This window comes from Notamacropus eugenii, chromosome 1, assembly GCF_028372415.1.
Source record: "Notamacropus eugenii isolate mMacEug1 chromosome 1, mMacEug1.pri_v2, whole genome shotgun sequence".
Taxonomy (NCBI): domain Eukaryota; kingdom Metazoa; phylum Chordata; class Mammalia; order Diprotodontia; family Macropodidae; genus Notamacropus; species Notamacropus eugenii.
Genome location: NC_092872.1, coordinates 722,028,066 through 722,049,471, shown reverse-complemented (window position 1 = coordinate 722,049,471; position 21,406 = coordinate 722,028,066). Strand labels below are relative to the sequence as shown.

Below are 21,406 nucleotides of genomic sequence, written 5' to 3'. Positions count from 1 at the left end.
TTAAGGGGCTTAAAAAGCACTGTAGTAGATGAACAGGAAAGAGGGAGATAGAAAAGTGTGAATTGTGTCACATGAAGAGGTGCAAAGACCTATTGCAATAAAGAGAAAGAAGGAATGAAGCATTGTTTGACCTTTATTCTCATGAGATTTTGCTCAAAGAGAGAATAACCTAAACATTCAGTGGGTTACAGAAATCCATCTTACTCTATAGGGAAATAAAAGAGGAAATGATTAGAAAAGGGAGGCAGAGGGTAGATGGGAGGGCAGAGAGTAGGAAAAAAGTAGCAGGGAAAGAGAAAAGGAGGTGAGTTGATAGAAGGGAAGGCAGATTGCGGGGGAGGAAGGGCTGTTTCAGAAGCAAATCACCAGCGAGGAAGGAAAGATTGAAAGGAGAGAGAAAAGTTCAAATGGGGGAGAAAGGATAGAGAAAGATAGTAATTATAACTGCGAATGTGATTGTGAGGAACTCTCTTAAAGAGTGGAGGTGGATAGCAGATGGGATTACAAACGAAAATCCCATAATATGTTATTTAAATGAAATACAGTTAAAGCAGAGATATACATACAGAGTAAAGTTAGAAGCCTGGGGAAGAACATACTATGCTTCTACTGAGGTAAAAATAACAAAAACAAAAGAGGGATGGCAATCCTGATCTCAGAGAAAGCAAAGGCAAAAATAGATGTAATTCAAAAAGATAAGGAGGGAAACTCCATCTTGGTAGATGGTACCATAAAAAATGAAGTAACATCAATAGTAAACATATAGCCATCAAGTGGGATATCATCCACATTCTTTGAGGTGAATTTCAGTGAGTTACAGGAAGAACTTGTCAGCAAAACTATACTAACAGGGTGTCTCATCTTCCCACTCTCAGAACTAGATGATGGAACCAGAAAATAAACAAGAATGGTTTTAAAGGAGGTGAATAAAATTTTAGAAAAGTTAGATATGGTAGACCATAGGGTTGTGACCCTTCCTCTAGACAAGATAAGGAGTCAGCCCCAACACTGGCTAATAGGGCTTTATAGGCACAGCTGGGACCTGGTTGGCAGAAAGTATAATATCTCTCTGAAAAATGGAGAACACTGTCTCACTTTTGGAGCCATAAGGTGATTTGTGGCTTCCTGGGTTTAAATACATCTGAAATTACAAATTATTTTTCTGGAATGTCCATATATTTCTATTTTAATTTATTTATGATTCCTACGGTGATGGCGTATTGACAGTCTTCAGCCACCTTGTCTGTATCTCCAGGAGACAGTCAGGATGAAGTGCAAGGCCAGGAAGAGTATCACAGACAGTGATGGTGAAGACCTCTTATACTGGCACCAGAAGTAGTCTGGTCAAGGCCTGAGATGCTTCATCTACTGGGCCACGAAGCTGTATTCCAGAGTGCCTGCAGGTTCAGTGGCACTGGATCTGGGAAAGATTTCACTCTCATCATCAGCAGTGTGGAGGCTGAGGACAGGACACTGCAGTCTATTACTGCTCACCAGGGTCTTAAAAGTTCTACTCCAGTGATATATTTTGGAACAAAAATCTCTCAAGGCTCAGGCCTGGGGATCAGGAGCCTTGTGTACCCCAGCTAATTCCCCTTCATCTGAAGCTGCTGTAGGGGCTACACACATGTGGCTTGTTTGCTTTTCTTGGACATTCAGTGAATGTTACTAGACTGTCCAGTGCTCTCTGGTAAGAGTCAATTTGGAATTAGAAGAAATAAGTCTGGCACATAAGAGGTACTTAATTATCACTAGATTCACTTGACTGTCACACTACACAAACATTGGTCATTTTCAACGAGTTTAGTGCTTATTTTGTACATCTTGTGCCGCACTGTTCATTGCCTTGCCAAGTCTTTCTACTGTGACACTTTATTAATTTTAATTACATTCATTTAATTTTAATTATTAATTATATTTTAATTATTAATTTTAATTTTAATCACATTTCTCAATTTTAGGGCAAGGGAAATAGCCATGGCACAAAAAGGCCCGGGGGACTAACCCTGTTCTTTTATTGAAACTACAATTGCCCCAATTATTAAACTGAATTTTTAAACCTTTTGTAAAAAATCTGATGCATGAATTTTTACTAACATCTATTTCAAATAAGCACCAGGCTTAAAGATGAGGCTTTTATTAGAGAACTTTGAAAAAAGAAATAGATGCAAAGAGGCTGCCAAATGGCAATGAGAAGAGAGAGCTTCTCTTCATGTCCCAAAGACGTGAGTTCAAATCCAACCTCACACACCTACTAGCTGTGTAACTCTGATCAAGTCACTTGTTTTTTTTACCTCAATTCCCGTATGTTTAAGATCTGGATATAAATAGCACTTTCCTCCCATGGTTGTTGTGAGGATCAAATGAGGTAGTATTTGTAAAACATTTCGACAGCAGATATTTAATAATTTCGTGTGTACCTCATCATTCAACTGAGGTCTTTAACTTAAAATCCTTAGTCTAATTATAAACCATATAATTTATCATTTGAAGGGGAAAAATGAGACTGACCCCATCTTGGAACATTTTTAACAATTAGAGCCAATGTGATAAGGACACACTGGTGAAGCCTCAGCAGTCTGAGAATTTAAACATAGAAAGCTTTGGATGGTATAATCATCTTCACATTTTCCCACCACTGCTTAATCTATTCAGCCTTTACACCTGTACAAGTAAAAAAGTTGTATGTGCCATGTAGAATGCTGTCAGTATCCAGAGTGATCTGATTCTGTTTCTTATTATTCAAACAAGTAAAGTCTCTTACCTCATGTGACGTTTAATCAGCTTGATTTGGTGGGGGAGCATGTTTAATTATGAACTGACTTGGGCATTCACTGTGATGCCCCTGCTCTGAGGCTGGCTGCTGCTGCTGCTCTGGGTCCTTGCTCCCCCTCCCAACCCAGAGAGACAGACCTTTCCTACCAGGCTGGCAAGCTGCCTCCCTGCTCCTAGATCAATTCTGAGGCAGTTTTATAGTTGTTTGAAGGGGAATTTGGGAAGCTTCAGATGGTTCCTTCCTTACTCTGCCATCTTGGCACCAGAAGTCTGGAGAATTTTTATAGAAGGCGCAGATAACATTTGAATGCCAGTAGATGCCACAGGAAAAGATTAGAGACTCAGAAACACATAAAATAATTGTATAATATTGTATAATAACATATTTTATCTTTCAAGACCATTACAATTCAGACTTCTTCTCTGGTACAAAAGGGGATACTAAAATTTTTCCTCAGATTATTCAGATTTCTAGGGGTGCCCCACCCATAATTCTCTGATGGGGAAGTGATAGCTGTACTTCAAAAATTCACATCCATGCAACACTGTACTTAGACTTATACTTTTGATTGTCATAGAAATCTGGTGAACTAGGAAGTGTAACTATTATATCTACTCTAAAATTAAGAACATATTCCTTCTTTTTTCAATTTACCATCACACACTCTCTCCTTAGGGCTTTTCATTTGTTCTTGAGGGATCGTGCTCCAATCTAAAAAAAAATCCAACATGAACAGTCAGTCTCCTTAGGCAAGAGCAAGGAGACCAGAGTAAACAGATGCCAAGAGTCCTTCTCTCTGAAGCTCTTGCCCCCCTCTGCCATTCTCAAAAAGGTCACAGGTGTTTGATGAGTGGCTATCATCATTTCATGGTCAGAGCCCAACACAGAACCATTAGAACCTTCCAGTCACCTCTGTCCTGTGACTCACTAATTAGAAAGTTGTTTCTTATACAGTTGTGAATATTTGAGGAAGTCTGAGAACTTCCTCCCCTTTCTCTTTCATTCTTTTCTCCCAGAACCATCTAGCATAGTTTGATGTATTTGCAGCTGTGTTAGGGGCAAAACCTCAAGCCTTTGCTGGCTACTTAGGAGGCTACTTTCAACTGCCAAGGACCAGTGAGCTCAGTTTGCCTATTTCCTGGTTTTTGAAGTTGAATTCATTGGGAGGAGCATAAGGGGCAATGTCCTGAGCTTCTTGTTCTGGGGCCTGGGGTCCTGGTCCCTGGCTATGTGTGCTGGGACCTCAGGTATTGGCATCTGGAAGCTGTAAGGGTCTGGCAGTTTACCTGCTGAAAAACTGGGATCTCAGTGGTGTTATCTGGTGTGTGCTGAGTCTAGGTGGCACTTTCCTTCATGATGATCATTGGAGGATGTCTACCTGCCCTGGTTTGCACTGGAGCTTGTGGTAGTTCTCTGAGTTGTAGTCTACAAGTTCCCCTGACTGAGCTAAGTCATGGAGGGGTCCTGGTGTCGACCTTTGCCTGCTCTACCACACTGGGGCCCAGGATCTGCCACTGGTTTGCTGAGCTAGGGCTTGCTGGGACACTTCCTGTCCTGGAATGTGCTCCCCTTTTAAAGTAGTGAATTGGAGATTCTTTGCTCATCCTCCAAATTTCCTTAGTTAAAAACTGCCCAACCCCATTTCTCTTCTGGCTCTGCTGTTCCAGGAATGGTTGGTGCATTATTTTTATGGTTGGTCATGGATGAATATGGGAGAGTGACAGCAGTTTACTGCTTGCTTTGCTCCCAGAAGTGGTTCTCATTCATTCTTTACTTGTGGATCAAAAATGAAGGAAATTTTTTGGAGGAATTTTCTTACTTGCCTAAGGACAGGGATAGAATCTCAAACATTATCCAAAACCAGTTGGAATGGGCCCAACTTGATGACATGGGTCTTACTAGGAATTTCCCTAAAGTCATGTGCCCCATAAGGAATAAAAACAAGCTGCACAAGTGCAGGTTTGGGGTTTGGAAAAGGGAAGGGTGCTTAGTTAGGGACTGGTCCACAAACATTTTTAAGGCTCTTGTTGTGAGCCAGGGAAGATTTCATGCCCAGAGGTTACAAAGGAAGGCTTAAATACAGTTCCTTAGGCTGCTGCCTGGTCTTCTCAGGCTCTTTCTTCCATGTCATTCTCATATACGGAATATTAATCTATGAAGAAAGAACAGAATGCAGCTCTGACTCTGGATTTCTTTTTCTCACTCAGAGGAGCATCAGGTGAAATCTAAATGTAAGAGGGCCTCAGGCCCAGGTATTGGAGGGTGACCCAGTCTGAGAGGGCTTGGTTCTTTCCTTAACTGTACTGCTCATGGCAGAAAAGGAGCAAGAGGACTCAGGGCCTATTTTGGGCAGACCATGACCTTTCCCTTGAGCCTTGAGTTCCTTTTCTCATGTCAGCCCCAGATACCCTGCCCCTGAGCAGGCAATCCAGCAGCTGTTGGAGGAGAGGAGGGAGAGAAGACAGCTGAGTCCCTAAGCCCCAGCCAGCCTAGGCCTGGGGAGGTTTCTGTTCGAGGATGTAACACTGTGGGAGGAGAAGTTCCCTGTGAACAGTAGTAAACTGCCAGATCCTCAGTCTCCAAGCTGCTGATTGTGAGGGTGAAATCCTTCTCAGCACCACTGCCACTGAACCTGGTAGGGATTCCTGATTCCAGAAAGGAAGCACCGTAAATGAGTCTCCGAGGAGATTGTCCAGGTTTGTGTTGGATCCAGTACAAATAGGTGTTTCCATCACTGTGTTTGACACTCTGACTGTCCTTGCAAGTGATCACGACTCTCTCTCCTGGGGTCACAGACACTGAAGTTGGAGACTGGGTCAGCACAATGTCCCCCTTGGAACCTAAAAGTAGGAATTAATGATCAACCAACATGAAATAAACAGAACAGAGTCACCTTCCTTTTTGATATTTAGCCCACAGGCAGCCTGACTCTGCAAACCCCTCTGACCTCCTAGAAGTCCACATTCCCCCTTGGCCTATACTGGCTCATGGCCCCAGAGATTCTAAGCTCCTTTGAATTATCTCATCCTACAAAAGTTCCACTTCTGCAGGGTGTATTGTTCCATGTTCTCACCTGGGACCAAAAGCATGACAAGCCCACAGAGAAGCTGGTACAGGGACTCCATTGTGTAGTGTCTCCTCACCTGTGGCTGCTCTGTGCCCAGTCCCAGTTTAAGTCCCTCAGTCTGTAGACCTTCCCCTTGGGGATCTCTTTATGCAAAGCAGCTGGGGGTATGGGGCTTCTAGGAGAAGTGACTGACTCAGCTCAGGGAAGGCCTTGAGACCTTGATATCCCAAAGACATCCTTCCTCATGTGGCCATTGAGGGATAGGTCCTCCTGCTATTCCCAACTTTCCTTAGTTTTTTCTTAGTCAGATTTATGGTTTCATGGGGCTTCTAGGTAGTGTAGGGGATAGAGTGCTGAGCCTGGGGAACACTCACTTCCCTGAGATCAAATCCTGCCTCAGATACTTCCTAGCTGTGAGAACCTAGGCAAATCACTTAGCCTTCTTTGTCTCAGTTTCCTCATCTGTAAAACGAGTTGGAGAAGAAAATATCTAGCTTCTCCATTATCTTTTCCAAAAAAACCCTAAATGGGGTTAGAAAGAGTCAGAAGTAACTGAACAACAACAAGAATGTTTCCAAAAAGACAGAGACATTATATGAGAAGCAGAGTTTGAGTCCATGGATGTCAGTGAACAGCTGCATAGCCTTCAGTGCTGGTAACATTTTGTTCACATGTAGTTGAAGCCTGGCTTGTAGAATCTTATGCCTGGCCTTGCTGGTATGTGAAACGAACAAAATTATTTGGGAATTTGACATCACTTTTTTTAGCACCGCATTTCATTAGGACTGAGAAGTAACTGGTCTTTTTCCAGGACAGTGCTCACTGCTGAGTTTTCCAAATCTGCTGGCATGTTGAGTGCAGCACTTTGATGATCCCATTTTTCAGGATAGTAAATAGCTCAGCTGGAATTCTACCATCTCCTCAAGGATTCTGTTTGTCCTTTGTTTTTGAAGAAGACCATGACATCATGGAAATGATGAGATGACTTGCAGTTGACGTTGGTTTGAGTGAAGGAGGACTATGTAAGGGTACCAGCCTCTCTTTCTCCTCCAGAGTCATGTGCATCCAGTGACCAGACATTCATCAAGGTGATTGGAGATTCCGAAAGGTGCAGTGGGGGACCCTGACCCTTTCAGCATCAAGCTTGTTCAGATACCCCCTTAGAGTGTGGTAGCACCCAGTAAGGAAATAGGCCTCTTTACGACAGGAGTCAAGTGATGACCCATTTAATTAGAAAAAAAAAGAAAAGATCAAACTGGAAAGGTAATACCCTCAGGATTGCTATTCCTAATAGAAACAGTTACCCTTGACCTTCTGAGACAGGAGGGCCTAAAATGTAGCCATTAAGTGGACCTTAGGCAGGGACTCATTATGATCCAAACTATAAGCTTCAGATGAAATGAGTTAAAGGTTTTGTGAAAGAAGCAGAAAAGCAAGGAGGCAAGGAAAAGAAAGAAAGAAAGAGAGAGAGATAAAGAAAGAATGGGAGAAAGAAAGGAAGAAAGGAGGAAGGAAAAAAAGAAAGGAAGAAAGAAAGAAAGAAAAAGAAAGAATGAGAGACAGAAAAGAAATCCAGCCCGTAAACCCTGAGTTAACTGGGCAGCTTCTGGCCATCAAAATTTACTTTCCTGTGGAGAGGAGAAAGAGAGGGAGAGGGATATGGAGAGTGAGAGAGACATGGAGACAGAGACGACAAGCTGAACTGCCCAACTCGATCTCCACCAGGCTTTCTGATAGCAGTTGTTCCTAGGTCCCACTTGGTTTCATTCTCCACCAGGTCTGGCTGTAGATTAGTAACCACACTTGTAGAGGTCAGTGATGTTAAGTTCTTTCTTGTGTAGTTCATTTGTGTATTCTTACTGTCCCTTCTTAGTATCTTCTACTTTTGTTAAGTACCTACCATCGTTGGTTTGTAACATGCCAATTTTTGTAAGAAAGTTTCCCTTGATAGCTCTAATTTTCTTGAAGAGACCTCTTGGGTTTTCCATTCTATTGTTTTCTTTTATTTCTTTACATTCTTCATTTAAGGAAACCTTTCCTCTCCTTGCTGTCCTCTGGAATTCTGCCTTCATTTGGCCATATTGTTCACTTTCTCCTTTCCTTTTACTTCCCTTCTTTCCACAGATATTTGGAAAGCCTCATCCACCTGCCATTTTACTGTGTTGCTCTTCTTTTTTCTTGGTTTCCGTTGTTGCCTTCTGTTCAATATTCTGAACCTCTGTCCATCGTTCTCTGTACACTCTCTCTAATCATTTAAGTGTATTTGTCACTTCGACTTCATATTCATAAGGGAAGTGATTTAGGTCATATCTCTGTGGTTTGATGATTTTCCCTCTTTCTTCAAGTCTGAATTTTGCATTAAGAAGCTCATGACCTGAGCCATTGTCAGTTTTAGGTCTTGTTTTAAGTGATTGCATACAGCTTCGCCATCCTTGGCTGCATGGTGTGTAATCAGTCTGATTTCTATATTAACCATTGGGTGATGTTAAGGTGCAGACTGATTTTTGGTTTGTAGAAAATAAGTGTTTGTTACAACCAGATAATTTTCTTGACTAAACTGTTGGTCTCTTACTTGCTTTATTTTGTATGGCAAAACCAAATTTTCCTGTCCCTCCAAAGATCTTTTCCTCTTCGTTTCCTTATTTCCTACTTTAGCATTGAAATCCCCTGTGATGAATGACATCTGTTTGATGTTATTTCTACAAGGTGTTGTAGTGCTTCATTGAAGTGATCAGGTTTGACTTCTTTGGCATCAGTGGTTCCAGCACAGAGGGATGGTTTCCCTTGGATTTGTACAGATGGCATTCTTTCATTTCTGGGATTCTACCCCAGTTTAAAATGATGAGATCCCCTTTTATTGTCTATGAGGACTGTTGCATTTCTCCTAAGGAATTCCTGGGAAAGTTGCATATGTAAGCATTACCTGAATTCAATCCATCATTTCACTTCCATTTCAGTTCACTAATACTGAAGATGATTATGTTTAATCCATTACCTCTTTGACCATATCCACTACACCTTGGTTCATAGATCCATAATTCCATGTTCATATGTAATATTGGTCTTTATAACATCAGATTTGCCTTTGTCACCAGATACACCCACAGAATAGCTTCCTTTTGACTTTGACACATTTACTTTAATCATTCTGGACATACCTATAGTTGCCTTCCACTCTTTCCCAGGTGCATGTTGGAATTTTCCACTTTGAGGGACTTCTCTTCTGATGTCATATCCTTTATCATTATAACACTGGTTATGGTGATTTCCTAGCAAAGATACTAGATTTTTTGTCTTTCCTTTTCCAGTGGATCACCTTTTGACAGAACTCTCCACTATGATTTGGGTGTCTTAGATATCCCTGCATGGCACTGTTCACTTTCACTGAGCTACTTGTCTCTCCATCATGACATGGCATTGATCCAGGAAGGCCCAATAGAGTGATAGTTTCAATTGCAAAAATTATCAATAGATGGGTTTTCCTCCATGTTTAGCTCCTTGGCCTTAACCTGTTCTTTTTGGCCTTTCCCATGTGGCCTGTTCCATGTCCATTGCTTTCTTCTGCAAACAAGTTCTGGGATTCATATTCCCTCAGACAACTCCTGATGCTCCCTGTGTAAAGCAATCCTGTCTAGTACCTCAAATCTCATTTAGGATTTTCTATTTAATGGACTTATTAGATGACAGAGGCACCTGGAGCCCAGGCAGGGAGAATGGAGGAGAGGGAATGGGAAGCTTTGATAAGAGAAAGTTGAAGGATAAACCTCCATCCTTGAGAAGGGGAATGAGTTCGAAATATTCTTCTGTGTGTGTGTGTGTGTGTGTGTGTGCATATGTGTCTGTATCTGTGTCTATTTGCATATATATTTGTGTCTACTTGTATATATGTACATATTGACATACTGAATGTTCCATGCCTGTACAGGGGGTGAAACTGGGAGAAGAATGATCTTATTCTTCAGGTTTGCAGCTTTAGACAGATCATACGTTGTTCCTGATTTTCTTTGGGGAGAATTGACTGAAGACAGAGAGAAAATCTCAGAAGGAGCTGACATGTAGAGGAGGCAGTTTCTCTCTAATGTCTTTATCCCAAGCAACCTACACTGGTGTTTTGGAGGAATTTCCTCTTGTGGGATAGCTGGGATGATCTCTTAGTCAAATGAAGACTATACATTTGGAGCAAGAAAGCTCATTCCCTCTGTATTTTCTGGTATATTTTCATCTCTGGTATATTCTCAGCTTGGCTAAAAGGTTATATTTTTTGTACTCTGTATAGTCTTGGTGTAACAGATACATAGCAGTAGGTGACTCATGTCTTGAATTTATACAAATATGTATCTTGGGGTTTTCTTAACCGAAGAAGGGAGAGAAATGAGGAACTCAGCTTGGATTAAAAAACAGTTCTCTTAAATTAACATTATCAACATGAGGAAAATATTTGTAATTGTAACTCGGCAGCAAATCCCTGAGGAGGGCAGAATGGCCAACTTCCTGGCACCAATCTCCTGTTCCCCTTCTTTGTAGGAATTAAGAGTGCCTGCTTCAGCACCTGCTGACAAGAATAGATAACAAATAGATAAAGAGAATTAAAAAACATAGTCAGAAAAAAATGGGCACAGAATGTGAAATTGAAGCTTGGCCCATTAGTGAATTTCCTAGGGCTGCTGCCTGGTGTGCTTGAGCTCTTAAATCCAGGAGCCATTGCTGTGTGCAGGGATGGGGAGGGTGTTCATTTATTTATTTTAGTTAATACATTTCTTTTTGGTTTTCAACATTCACTTCCATAAGTTTTAAATTTTATCCCCTCCCTCTCCAAGACAGCCTGCAATCCAGTATAGGCTCTAGATATACATTCCTATTAAACGTATTTTCATATTAGTCATGTTGTATAGAAGAATTCTAATGGAATGGAGAAACGATGAGGAAGAAAAAACAAAACAACAAAAACAGAAAGTAATCTGCTTCACTCTAAAATCACTCTATGTACTTCTTTCTCTGAATGTGAATGGAATTCTCCATCATGAGTCATTTGGAATTGTTTTAGATTCTTGCATGGCTGAGAAGGGCTTAGTCTATGAAAATCAATCACATTAGACTGTAGCTTAGAAGACAGGACAGAAAAATCTCTGTCTAGTGATTTCTGGTTTCCTCTTTCTTGCTCTGTGCTGAGTCACATGAAATATAAATGGGAAGGCACATCAGGCCCAGGGCAGTGCAGGGTGACCCATTCTGAGGGGGCTTGGTTCCTTCCTTGACTATACTGCTCAAGGCTCAGGAGGAGCAAGAGCCCTCAGGGCCCAGAGCTGCCAGACCATGGCCTTTCCCTTGAGCCCTGAGTTGATTTCTCATGTCAGCACAGAGACCCTGCCCTTGAGTAGGCAGCTCCAAAGCTGCTGGATGGGAGAAAGGAGAGGAGACAGCTGAGCCCCCCTAACCAGTCAGCCTAGGTCTGGGGAGGTTTTTGTTCAGGGATGTAGCACTGTGGGAGGAGTACAAGTTACTTGAACACAGTAATAAACTGCTCCATCTTCAGCCTCCACACCACTGATTGTGAGGGTGAAATCTGTCTCAGCTCCACTGCCACTGAACCTGGCAGGGACTCCTGATTCCAGGGTGGAAACCCAGTAAATGAGTCCCCGAGGGGATTGTCCAGGTTTCTGTTGGAGCCAGCGTAGATAAGTCTTCCCATCACTGTGTTTGACACTCTGACTGGCTTTGCATCTGATGGTGATTCTCTCTCCTGGGGTCACAGACACTGAGGTTAGAGACTGGGTCAGCACAATGTCTCCTCTAGAACCTAAAGTAGGGATTAAAGATGAATCACCATGGAATACTAAGAACAGAGTCTCCTTCCATTTTGATCTTTAGCCCACGACAGACTGGCTCTCCATACCCCACTGATCTCCTAGAAACCCACATTCCCTCTTGGACTGTGCTGGCTCATGGCCCCAGAGGTTCTAAGCTCCTTTGAATTATCTCATCCTGTGAAAAACTATACATCTGCTTGTTGTGTTGTCCCATGTTCTCACCTGGGACCAAAAGAATGAGGAACCCACAGAGAAGCTGAAACAGGGACTCCATTGTGCAGTGTCTCCTCCCCTGTGCTTACTCTGCCCCCAGCCCCAGTTTATGTCCCTGTGTCTGCAGGTCTTCTCCTTCTGGATCTCTTTATGCAAAGCAGCTGGGGTTGTGGAGGTTTTAGACTAGAAGTGACTCACTCAGCTCAGGGGAAGGCCCTGAGACCTTGACACCCTGAAGATGTCCCTACTCCTGAGACCCTTGGGTTATGGGGACTTCTGCTATTACCAGCTATCCTGAGGCTTTTTTACTTTTGGTCAGTTTTATGGTTTCATGGGGCTGCTATGTGTTGCAGTGGATAGAGTGCTGAGCCTGGGACTAGGCACACTGATATTCCTTAGATCAAATCCTGCCTTGCTCATTTCCTAGCTCTGTGAGTCTGGGAAAGTCACTTTAACCTCTTCATCTCAGTTTCCTCATCAGTACAATCAGTTGGAGAAGCAAATGGCAAATCACTCCAGTGTCTCTGCAAGAAAACACAAAGAGGGGCATGAAGAGTCAGAAATGACTGAATGACAACAAAAATGTTTCCAAATGGCCAGATATATTGCATGAGAAACAGGGTTGTCCAGGGAAAAGCGGTCAGGACCTGTAGACAGCAACAATCTGAGAGCTAGTGACATCATACACTTTAACAGTAATTATGATCAGATAGCCCCCTAAGTGAGGATCCTTTGGGGACTTAGCATAGAGACTCCTAACATGAAAGGCCTGTCATCTTTTATTCCTCCATTTGGTTGAGGGGAACCAGCTTTCCTTCCCACCACCATTTTCCTGAAGGAATCAGCTATCCTTAAAAATGGCATTGGTGAAGTCTGGGGTGGGGCAGGAGGGAAAAGTAATGGAGGTCCACATTGATGCTCCTTCAAGATATCTTCAGCACAGCATATTCTTCCCTTTATTTTCTTGTAGAAATCCAGATGTTCCCTCTTCTACAAAGCTGACCTTGATACAATTTTAGGTTACAATTCCAAAGCTGTATGCTTTTATCCCTCTCAAAAAATCAAAATTGAGTCTTTGGCCAGTTGTCATGTTTCAGAAATCCGCATTAGAACCCAGTATTTACATTTCACATTAATTCACTATTCATTTCCCCCATCAGGAGGATGAAATTTCAATAAGTAGTCAATACCAGGCTCCAGTACTTACGTAACTAGAATAAATAATCATTTTTACCTCAGTACATATCACATCATTAAACAATTGCAACTTTGATCACATAATGCTTCCTTTGAAGCTTTTAAGATATAGACAACAAACCATTTTTCTTTTAACATTAACCAACACAACACAAAAGTCTGGCTGAGACAAAATAGGGTGAAGTGAATCCAGGCCTGAATGTTTTGCATCAGCAGAGGGGAAAGGAAGCTGGTCAGTGGGATTCTGGCCCCAGAAAATGAGCTCAGAGGAAATCAAGGTAATATCTACCCATTATTCTCTTGTTAATTTTTTAGTTATGTATCAAAAATGCAGGAGATGTTTTGGAAAAGTATCTTACATGCAAAAGAACTTGGAAAGAATCTAAAAAATTGCCCAAAGGCTGGTATAATGGGTCAAATTTTGTGCCATGTGTTTTTCTTGGAATTTCCCTTAAATCTTACAGCTGAATAAGAAAAAGGAAGGAGCTGCAGTAGTACAGGACTGTGGATTGGGGAAGGGAAATATGATCAGTCCATGAGTTGTCCACCCACATCTATTAAGCTCTTATCATGAGCCAGAAAGGTAAGAAGTACAAGGGGTAGGAAGGAAGGCTAAAACACAGTCCTTGACCCCAAAGTGCTGACATTATAATGGGAAAGACATCTTGTAAATGAGTAGGGACCTACAAGATAGGTACAGGAGATGTGAAGGCAACTACAAAGGCAAGAAGCAGGTGGTGAGAAAGGGGAGTAATAGAAAATCGTCTTGAAGAAAAGTAGACTTTTTTCAGTCTTCAAATTCTCCAAAGAACAGAGCTGGAGGTGATGGAGGGAGAATGTTCCACCCATTATATGCCAGGAAAAATGCCAGGAACTGAGAGATGGAGTCTCCTGTTGGAGGGACAGCAAGGCCAGTGTCTTGGAACTGGAGGGTACATGGAACTGAGCAAAGTGTAAAAATGAAAAGCTAAGGAGTATCTGGGTTCTAGAGGACTTTGAAAACCCAACAGAAGGTTCATAACACTTAGCCAATGATTGGGATAGCAGGAAGGTTAGTGGAATGGAAACAGCATCATGAATCATCAGGGTTCCTACAAACAACAAAAAAAGAAAGTTTAATGTTAGTATTTATTGAGATTAAAAGTGCCCAAACATTTGCTTTTCTGACTTAAACAACCTGCTAAATGGAGATATATCCTTCAAAGAATTTCGGGACTGAGGAAATAGAAATCCCTGGTCTCTGAAGTGACATGACAGGATCTATTTAGGGGATACCAGGAGATGCCTGAACTTGTCTTCTTGTGTTGCTCTATTTTCTAGAAACCCTGAAGCTATTGTAAACAGGAGGCTCTACATGTGTCAAACCCCTCACTCCAGCTGGCACGATAGGATATTGGAACTCCCAGCTGGATTCCCTATGTGCCCTTGGCATTGAAGACAGGTTTCAGTTGGTCTTCCCCAGACTGAGGATCTGCTTGTGCAGCTGGCACTCTTGTAGATAATTAGACCATCCTGTCTTCATAGTCTAGTGGTTCCCAAGGGGAAAGTATGGGGTTTTGGCCCCATATATCCTCCTCATTCATAGTTACTCCTCTGCTTTGGGAGAGCATTAGTCTTTTTCTCATACTTCTTTTTTCCTTCTTCTGTGACCCTCCTGTTAAGGGAAGATTAGTGCTCCCCTTTTTACTTTCCTGCAGCTTCAAAAATCTAGTAGATTTTGTGTGAATGGTGAGTTCCTCTGCCTGAAGTTCCAGTCACCAGGGAATGTGACATTTTTAAAAGTTGAGCTTGAGAGCAGTAGATAGGAGAGGCTCTGTTCTATGTGCTCAAGGGCATGACTTCTGAATCTAGTAGTCCCTTTCTGGACAGGAAACACTTCTCTGTTCAAGGCTGGGTGAGGACCAGACCAATTCTAGAAGAAAAGAGGAGAAAATATCCCCTTTTCCGTTCGGTAAAGTGATGTAATAGATGTTGCTCCTCTTTCTACCAATACTCTGTGCCTTCTCATTGCGTGCAATATTTGTCCATGCCTTTCCACAATTCCAGGTGGAGGATTTATCTATTGAGTAGGAGGCATTCCTCAGATTAAGGAGCAAAAAGCATCTCTTGCATGCCAGGGATGTATTTCGGCAGTTCACAAGTTTTCATTTCTGATTAATTTATTCCAAGGACTAGCTGAAGTTCATAGCATGTGCAGAACTTCAGCACTGGAAAGAATCAAAAATGCGGAATCCATTCCCTAAGGGGATAAAATTCCCATCTTCAACATCACCTGAACATGGTCAGCCAACCTCAGTCTTACAAAAGGAAATTGTGTAGGAATTTAATTAGCAAGACATAATTTGGTATAAAAATTTTAATGGGTTCTTAGAGTTGAGCTTTGGTTCCATACCACTGTAGGGGACCCAAAGGCAATGAAAAGAGTTATTAGAAAATTAGGGTTACAGAACTAAGCATGATTTAACATACTGCCCACAATGATGTGATGAAGAAAAATACCAAAGGAAGAGACATAGGAGCCCTGGGAGTGGTAGCTCCCCTTCTTCCACAACTGTCTCCCCTTACATTCCTTCTTTCATGCCAGAACTCATGGTCATCAAAGGGCACAGCAACCTCTCTAGGGAAGGAGCTTCCCTTTTCCACCCTTGGCCAAATAACACTCATAGTGTTGGTAGCTGATCATATTGAGGAAGCAAGGCACCTGAGGGAAAGGCAGGATGTAGTCTGTGAAGGACAAATCATGTATGACTGAGCAATGGTACTGTCTAGGTGATGAGAAAATCCTATTTTCTACTTAACTGAAAGGGCAGACTCAGTCTTGCCTTTCTTGTGGGAGAATCCAGGTGTTCCCTGCATGGTTCTGGTCTACCTTTGTGGGTCTGTGTCTCTCCATGTATGACTGAGAGCTTGTACTTTCTGGGTGATGAGGAAGCAGAGAGACACACTAAAGACAGAGAGCTGCAGGTGTCCTGACCCCTCCTGGTGAAGTGAGGTGATTGCTGTGGGATCCAGAAAGGCAAAGATTCAGACACCCAGAAGAGAGATCCAGTGGAGAGGAGTTGTATAGGGGCCCACACAGGAAGCGATGATGTCTGCTGCCAAACCTTGTGAATTGGCACTTTCCCATCCATGTTCTCTCTCCAGGTACCTCACTGCTGCTGGATTCTGTTTTGTGCCAATTTTTCATGGTGGGGATTCTGTCTGTATCTGGGGGAGAGGAGGCTCCAGGCATTGACTGCGAAGAGTTTTAGTTACTCTGTTTATTGTAATACAGGAATGGATGCTTTTAATGAATTAAGGCTATGTGACGGTAGGGCAATTACAGGTAATCTAGTGTTAAGAATACAGTTCATCAGCATTACTCTTAGGTATTGATGATTACCCTCCTGGGACCCGGTCTGGACCTATTTATTCCAGCTAGAAATATGGTCCCAGAAGAATTGTTGTATTGATGTGTGTGTCCAAATGGCATCTAACAAGTACTTTGTGACAGGCTTGATCCACTTGTTTGTAAACTGAATATTTTTCCTTTGGTAATTTTTCATATATTTAGTTGGGCTTTTTTGCTACCACTTCTCAATAACCCACCCCAGCCTTATCTTTTTCACGCACAAAAAAATAGTTAAACCAAACAAGCCAAAACATTGTCCATGTCACACCTCACTTACAGTCCAACACAACATTCTGAGAGGGAGGAGGCCTGAATGAAGGGCAGCCCTTTCATACCATTACCAGTCATTGCACTGAATAGATGTCTGATGTCTAGTCATGGGTAGTTTACTGACTATAAATGTTCTGTAGATTTTCCTCTTAGATATTGTTACTTTATTGTGCTTCAGCTCATTCAGATCTGCCCAGTTTTAATCTCATTTCCTCATATCTGTCCTTTTCTTCTGGGATGATTTTGTTCTACATTTAGATCACAATGTGTATAGTCATTTTCCAGGGAATCTGGGCTTTCAGTTCTTTCTATTTCTGATTAATCTGCTCTAAAATATTGTCCTTTTTTTTTTTAACTTAAACACTAAAAAAAGAATTTCCATCCTCATGACAAAACTCAATAAAGGGACTTTCCGTAAAACCATGAACCTCCATTTCATATTGCTGGTCTTTTGAGAAATGTATATAGTGAGGTTCTTGTGTTTTAAGTCTGTTCCTCTATTTCCTTCTGAACTTTCTCCTGTTCTCTTCCATACATTCCAAAATGTTTCAAAGGATGTATTTTTAGGTCGATATTTCTATTCCTTCCCTACCTATGACACTATTAACTGATAGAATGAAATGTCTGAAAAACTCCAGAAAACAAATAAGCTGAGTCAAATGAAATGAACCTATGTAGAAGACAAGTCTAAGAAAGTATGTCTCTTTATCTTGAGTCGATCTATTGGATTTTGTGTTAGACAGGAGTGTGCTCATACATTCCATGCAGTAATGGTGAATGGAAGCACCTTTACAGAAGTTTTTGTCCAATTTTCTGTGTTTTGACCACAGGGTGGCAACCTCACCTGCCATGGTAAGCTTCCCAGGGATGTATGAGGCAGACAATTTGTAGTGTGCCATTTCTAGCCCATCCTCTATTCAGGAGGTGAGCAGTGCAGTCATTTAAAAAGTATTCTCAGAGACCCAGAGGTGCTGCTGATTCCCAATACTGCTTCAGTTCAGTTCGAAGACGACCGTATGGCCTGGGTGGTCTGTGTGCATGGTTGAGATGACAGCTCCCAGAACATCTGCACCTGCTTCGTCATCACCTGCTTTAGACTACCCTGGATTGGAGTGAGGGGAGGCAGAGGAGTGGGAAGTGGTCAGATTCATTCTTTCTTTTGCAGGAATCACAGTATAGAATACAGGACTGCTAGTGATCAGGAGGTGTAAGTTACTCTTGCCACACATGGTCTCTGAAGTCGACTTTTCTGTGGACAATGTGTCACTGACTTATGGGGGACATTTTGGAAACTCTGTTCTTACTATATCACTTGAATAAAAACTTTCTCCACTTAAGTATTGGGGGAAAGAATGCTTCTGGGGTTTGAGCTAATGCTAGTAGATAATAACATTTGACTGACTATTGGTGTGCCTAGAACCTCTCTAAGGTACATGATGCTGTGAATACTGCAGCTACAGATCTTCAACAAAAAGCACAAAGACTCAGAAATTCACAGGACCCCAAATCCAGGAAGGGAACAAGCAATTACAATCCTGGCCTCAGATGCCCATCTCTAGATGCCTAAAGCTTGGATAGCAGTGAGGTGAACCAGATATCCTAGAATAGGATGCAAATTTGTCTTCATATATGTTACATAGCCTTGGAACTGTGATAGCCTAGACTTCAGGATAACTCTGAAATAACATATAAAGTAAGCTACATAGGGAATAAGATATCTCTCTCATTCTCTGTATCTCTCTCTCTCTCTCTCTCTCTCTCTCTCTCTCTCTCTCTCTCTCTCATAGAAATGTACATTAAGAAGGCATAAGCACAAGAGGAAAATTAGAACTTAGAGGGAGAAGCACAATGGTAGAGAATATTTGAGTAAATATCCAAGAAGGGTGAAATGTTCCCTGTTGACATGGGATTGCAGCTCACCAGAATAGGAGGAAATTGGTGGGTGGTTCTAGAAACATATTATTAGGTTGGCATGGACACTTGACACTAGAGTGAAGGGGGTCTTCCATTACTTAAAGAATGATGCCTCTCACTTTCAAAGCCAAATTATTAGTGTCATGGATTTCAATTAGGAAATTCCCATTCTTTAAACAGGGGCGGTTGCTCTTCTAGACATGATACACCCCAATAACCATGCATCTTGATGAGAAGTCATCATGGTATCTTAAAACTTCTCAAAAGAAAGGGCAGGAGAACCAGGTGTCACATGACCTGCTGCCTAGATTTAGGAAGAACAGATTTCAAAGGACTCAGTGGGGAAGAGACAAGAACTTGGGGGATTAGAGTAGCTTCCCTAAATGGCTAAACAAGGAAGCCTCTTGACCCCTGACAGAATCTTTCTAACCGAATAAGACCAGTAGGTAAAACCCAAGTCACCCTTTCTTTCTAGGTGGGGGATTTGAATATCACCCATTCACTCGTTTTCCTCCATACTTCCACCATTCTGAATCATAACCAGTCTTGGACTTTGTCCTACACCCTAGGTCTGAGCTCTCTGCTCTCTGCCCCCAGTGTCTTTTCTCTGTCTGACCAATATAAGAAAGGTCCATAAATCAGTCTCTCTTCCCCTGCATCGCGCAGCCAACAACATCCAGGGACCCAGTGGATTTCCCTTAGTGTATCCAGACCTCCTGGCTCCTCCTCCATTGTGGGAAAACCCCTCTCCACAGAGATTGCTTGCTGAACTTTCTCTGTCCATTCCATCATACTGCAGTTTATCCTTTGGTGCTGAGCCTCCCAGCCAAGCCAATTTTCTCTTAGAATGATGAATCAGTGGTTAGGTCTATGAGTAACAACTTAGCAGCTGTGTCTGTAGCCCACGTTTTTGACTTAGAGAATGTAGAAAATAAAGGCTGAGTCCAGATGTGTCTCTTTCCTTCTATCAAACACCTGGGCTTTTCCACTTTGTAAAGTAAGTGACTGATGAAGGAGATTGCTATCTTTCTCTGAATGAGATTCAGGTTTTCTGGACCACTCTGAGTCTGTATGAAGACAAACCTGGGGTAGAATTTTAAGAGAAAAAGCAGCACAGGAGGTACTGGAAGACCTCCGAGAATGAAAGTCAGAAGACAGTAAGAGAAACTATTTCAATAAGGAGGAAAAGAGTGTCTTGGAGGTGGCGAGGAGTCATGTAAGGTGAGAACATGTGTGGGGAAGCCCTTGACTAGGAGGGTATAGCAAATCCTCACCTATTATCTGAAACCCAGTGCTCTGTGCACTGTGCCGCCACCTAATGGCCCCAGTCAGAAGAGCAGTAGTCCCTACATGCGTCCACATACAGTACTGGGGCTGGCCTTTCAGAAACAGGCCTCACAAGCCTCTCACCTTGGCATGGTACTGTCATGGATTCCTTAACACTCTCTAGCTAACAGGGATTGTAGAGGACAGTTGGCTGGATGTGCTTATGTTGGGAACAAACAAAACTAAACACTTGTGACCTTTACTATCCTACACACAAGTACAGAGTGCCTCTACCACCATGAATTTAGAACCATAATGTACAATCTCTCTGAATATAATACTAAAGACTGTAAGTGCTTTTCAAAAGTCATTCAATCTCCTTTGATTTCCTGAATTCGTCAGGGCATTGTCTTAATTTTTGTTTCTTCCATGTCTGAAATAATAATGTTTGTTAAAATCAAGGAGTTTGGGTTGGACAGTGGTGTCTATCATTTCTTTTGCCACATGATTTCATGTTCCTGTGGGGATGAATAATGGGGACTTTCAGGCATTTATTGCTTGCTACACCATCTTGGCCTCTAGACGTCTCCTTGCTCGAGTCTTTCAAAGCAAGTATTTTGGAGCAGCTGGGTGGCAAGGTGGAGAAAACACCAGCCTAGAGTCAGGAAGCATCCTCAAACAGTTGACTGTGATACACCAGTCAACTCGTTTAACCCTAATTGTCTTGGATAATTTAACAGCTATCCTCCCTCATAAGCTGTCGTTATTATTTTGTTGTTGTATAAATCCCTCTCCTTGTATCGCTCATATCTCTCTGAATCATGCAATCACTCTGTGTATTATCTGGTGTATTCTCATGTGTGTCATTTCTCTGTTTTCAATTTATTGTCATCCAGGAAAAGTGGGTATATTGGATGTGACCTCTGTGTGGTTTTTGTGTAACTGGCATCTGGTGGGAAAGGACTCAAAACTTGGAAAACCCTCCTCTCCCCAACACACTCACACACGCACACACACACAGACACACACACACACACACACACACATATAACTTGGCTCACTCTTTCCCTGTGAGGGATAGCAATGAGGAGCTCAGTATAAATTAAGTTGTTCTCTTGAACTAACATTAAGATGGGGAAGATTCTGACCAGGCCCTGTACCTATGAGAAGAGCTGAAGGGCCAGTTTCCTCACACCGAGTTCTCGTTCACCTTCTCTGTAGGAATTGAGGCTTTCCACTAAAGAGGGTGAGCAGTGGAGAATCTAGAGGAATTTCTCCTGGGAGCAGGCATGAATAGATAAAAACTTGATGCAGTTCTGATTTCTAAACTGATCCAAGCACATGGGCACAAGATGTGTAATTGAAGGACATGGTTGAGTGCAGCCCATGCTTGTTAAACTAATGAAAAGGTTGATAAACCTCTAACCTTTAAAGTATCCACCTTACATCACAACAATATTAATACTTTCCCCATTCTCTCTGACTGTCATCCCTTTCTCTTCCAT

At 42.1% G+C, this 21,406-nt stretch overlaps 1 gene segment (V, D, J or C); it reads right to left on the bottom strand.

Moving 5' to 3' along the window:
- Nucleotides 1-5,170: 5,170 nt before the first annotated feature.
- LOC140520167 (immunoglobulin kappa variable 2-30-like) lies at nucleotides 5,171-5,901 on the bottom strand. The segment is given in 2 exon segments: nucleotides 5,171-5,616; nucleotides 5,850-5,901. Coding segments are annotated over 2 exon segments (498 nt in total).
- Between the last annotated feature and the right edge of the window lie 15,505 nt (nucleotides 5,902-21,406).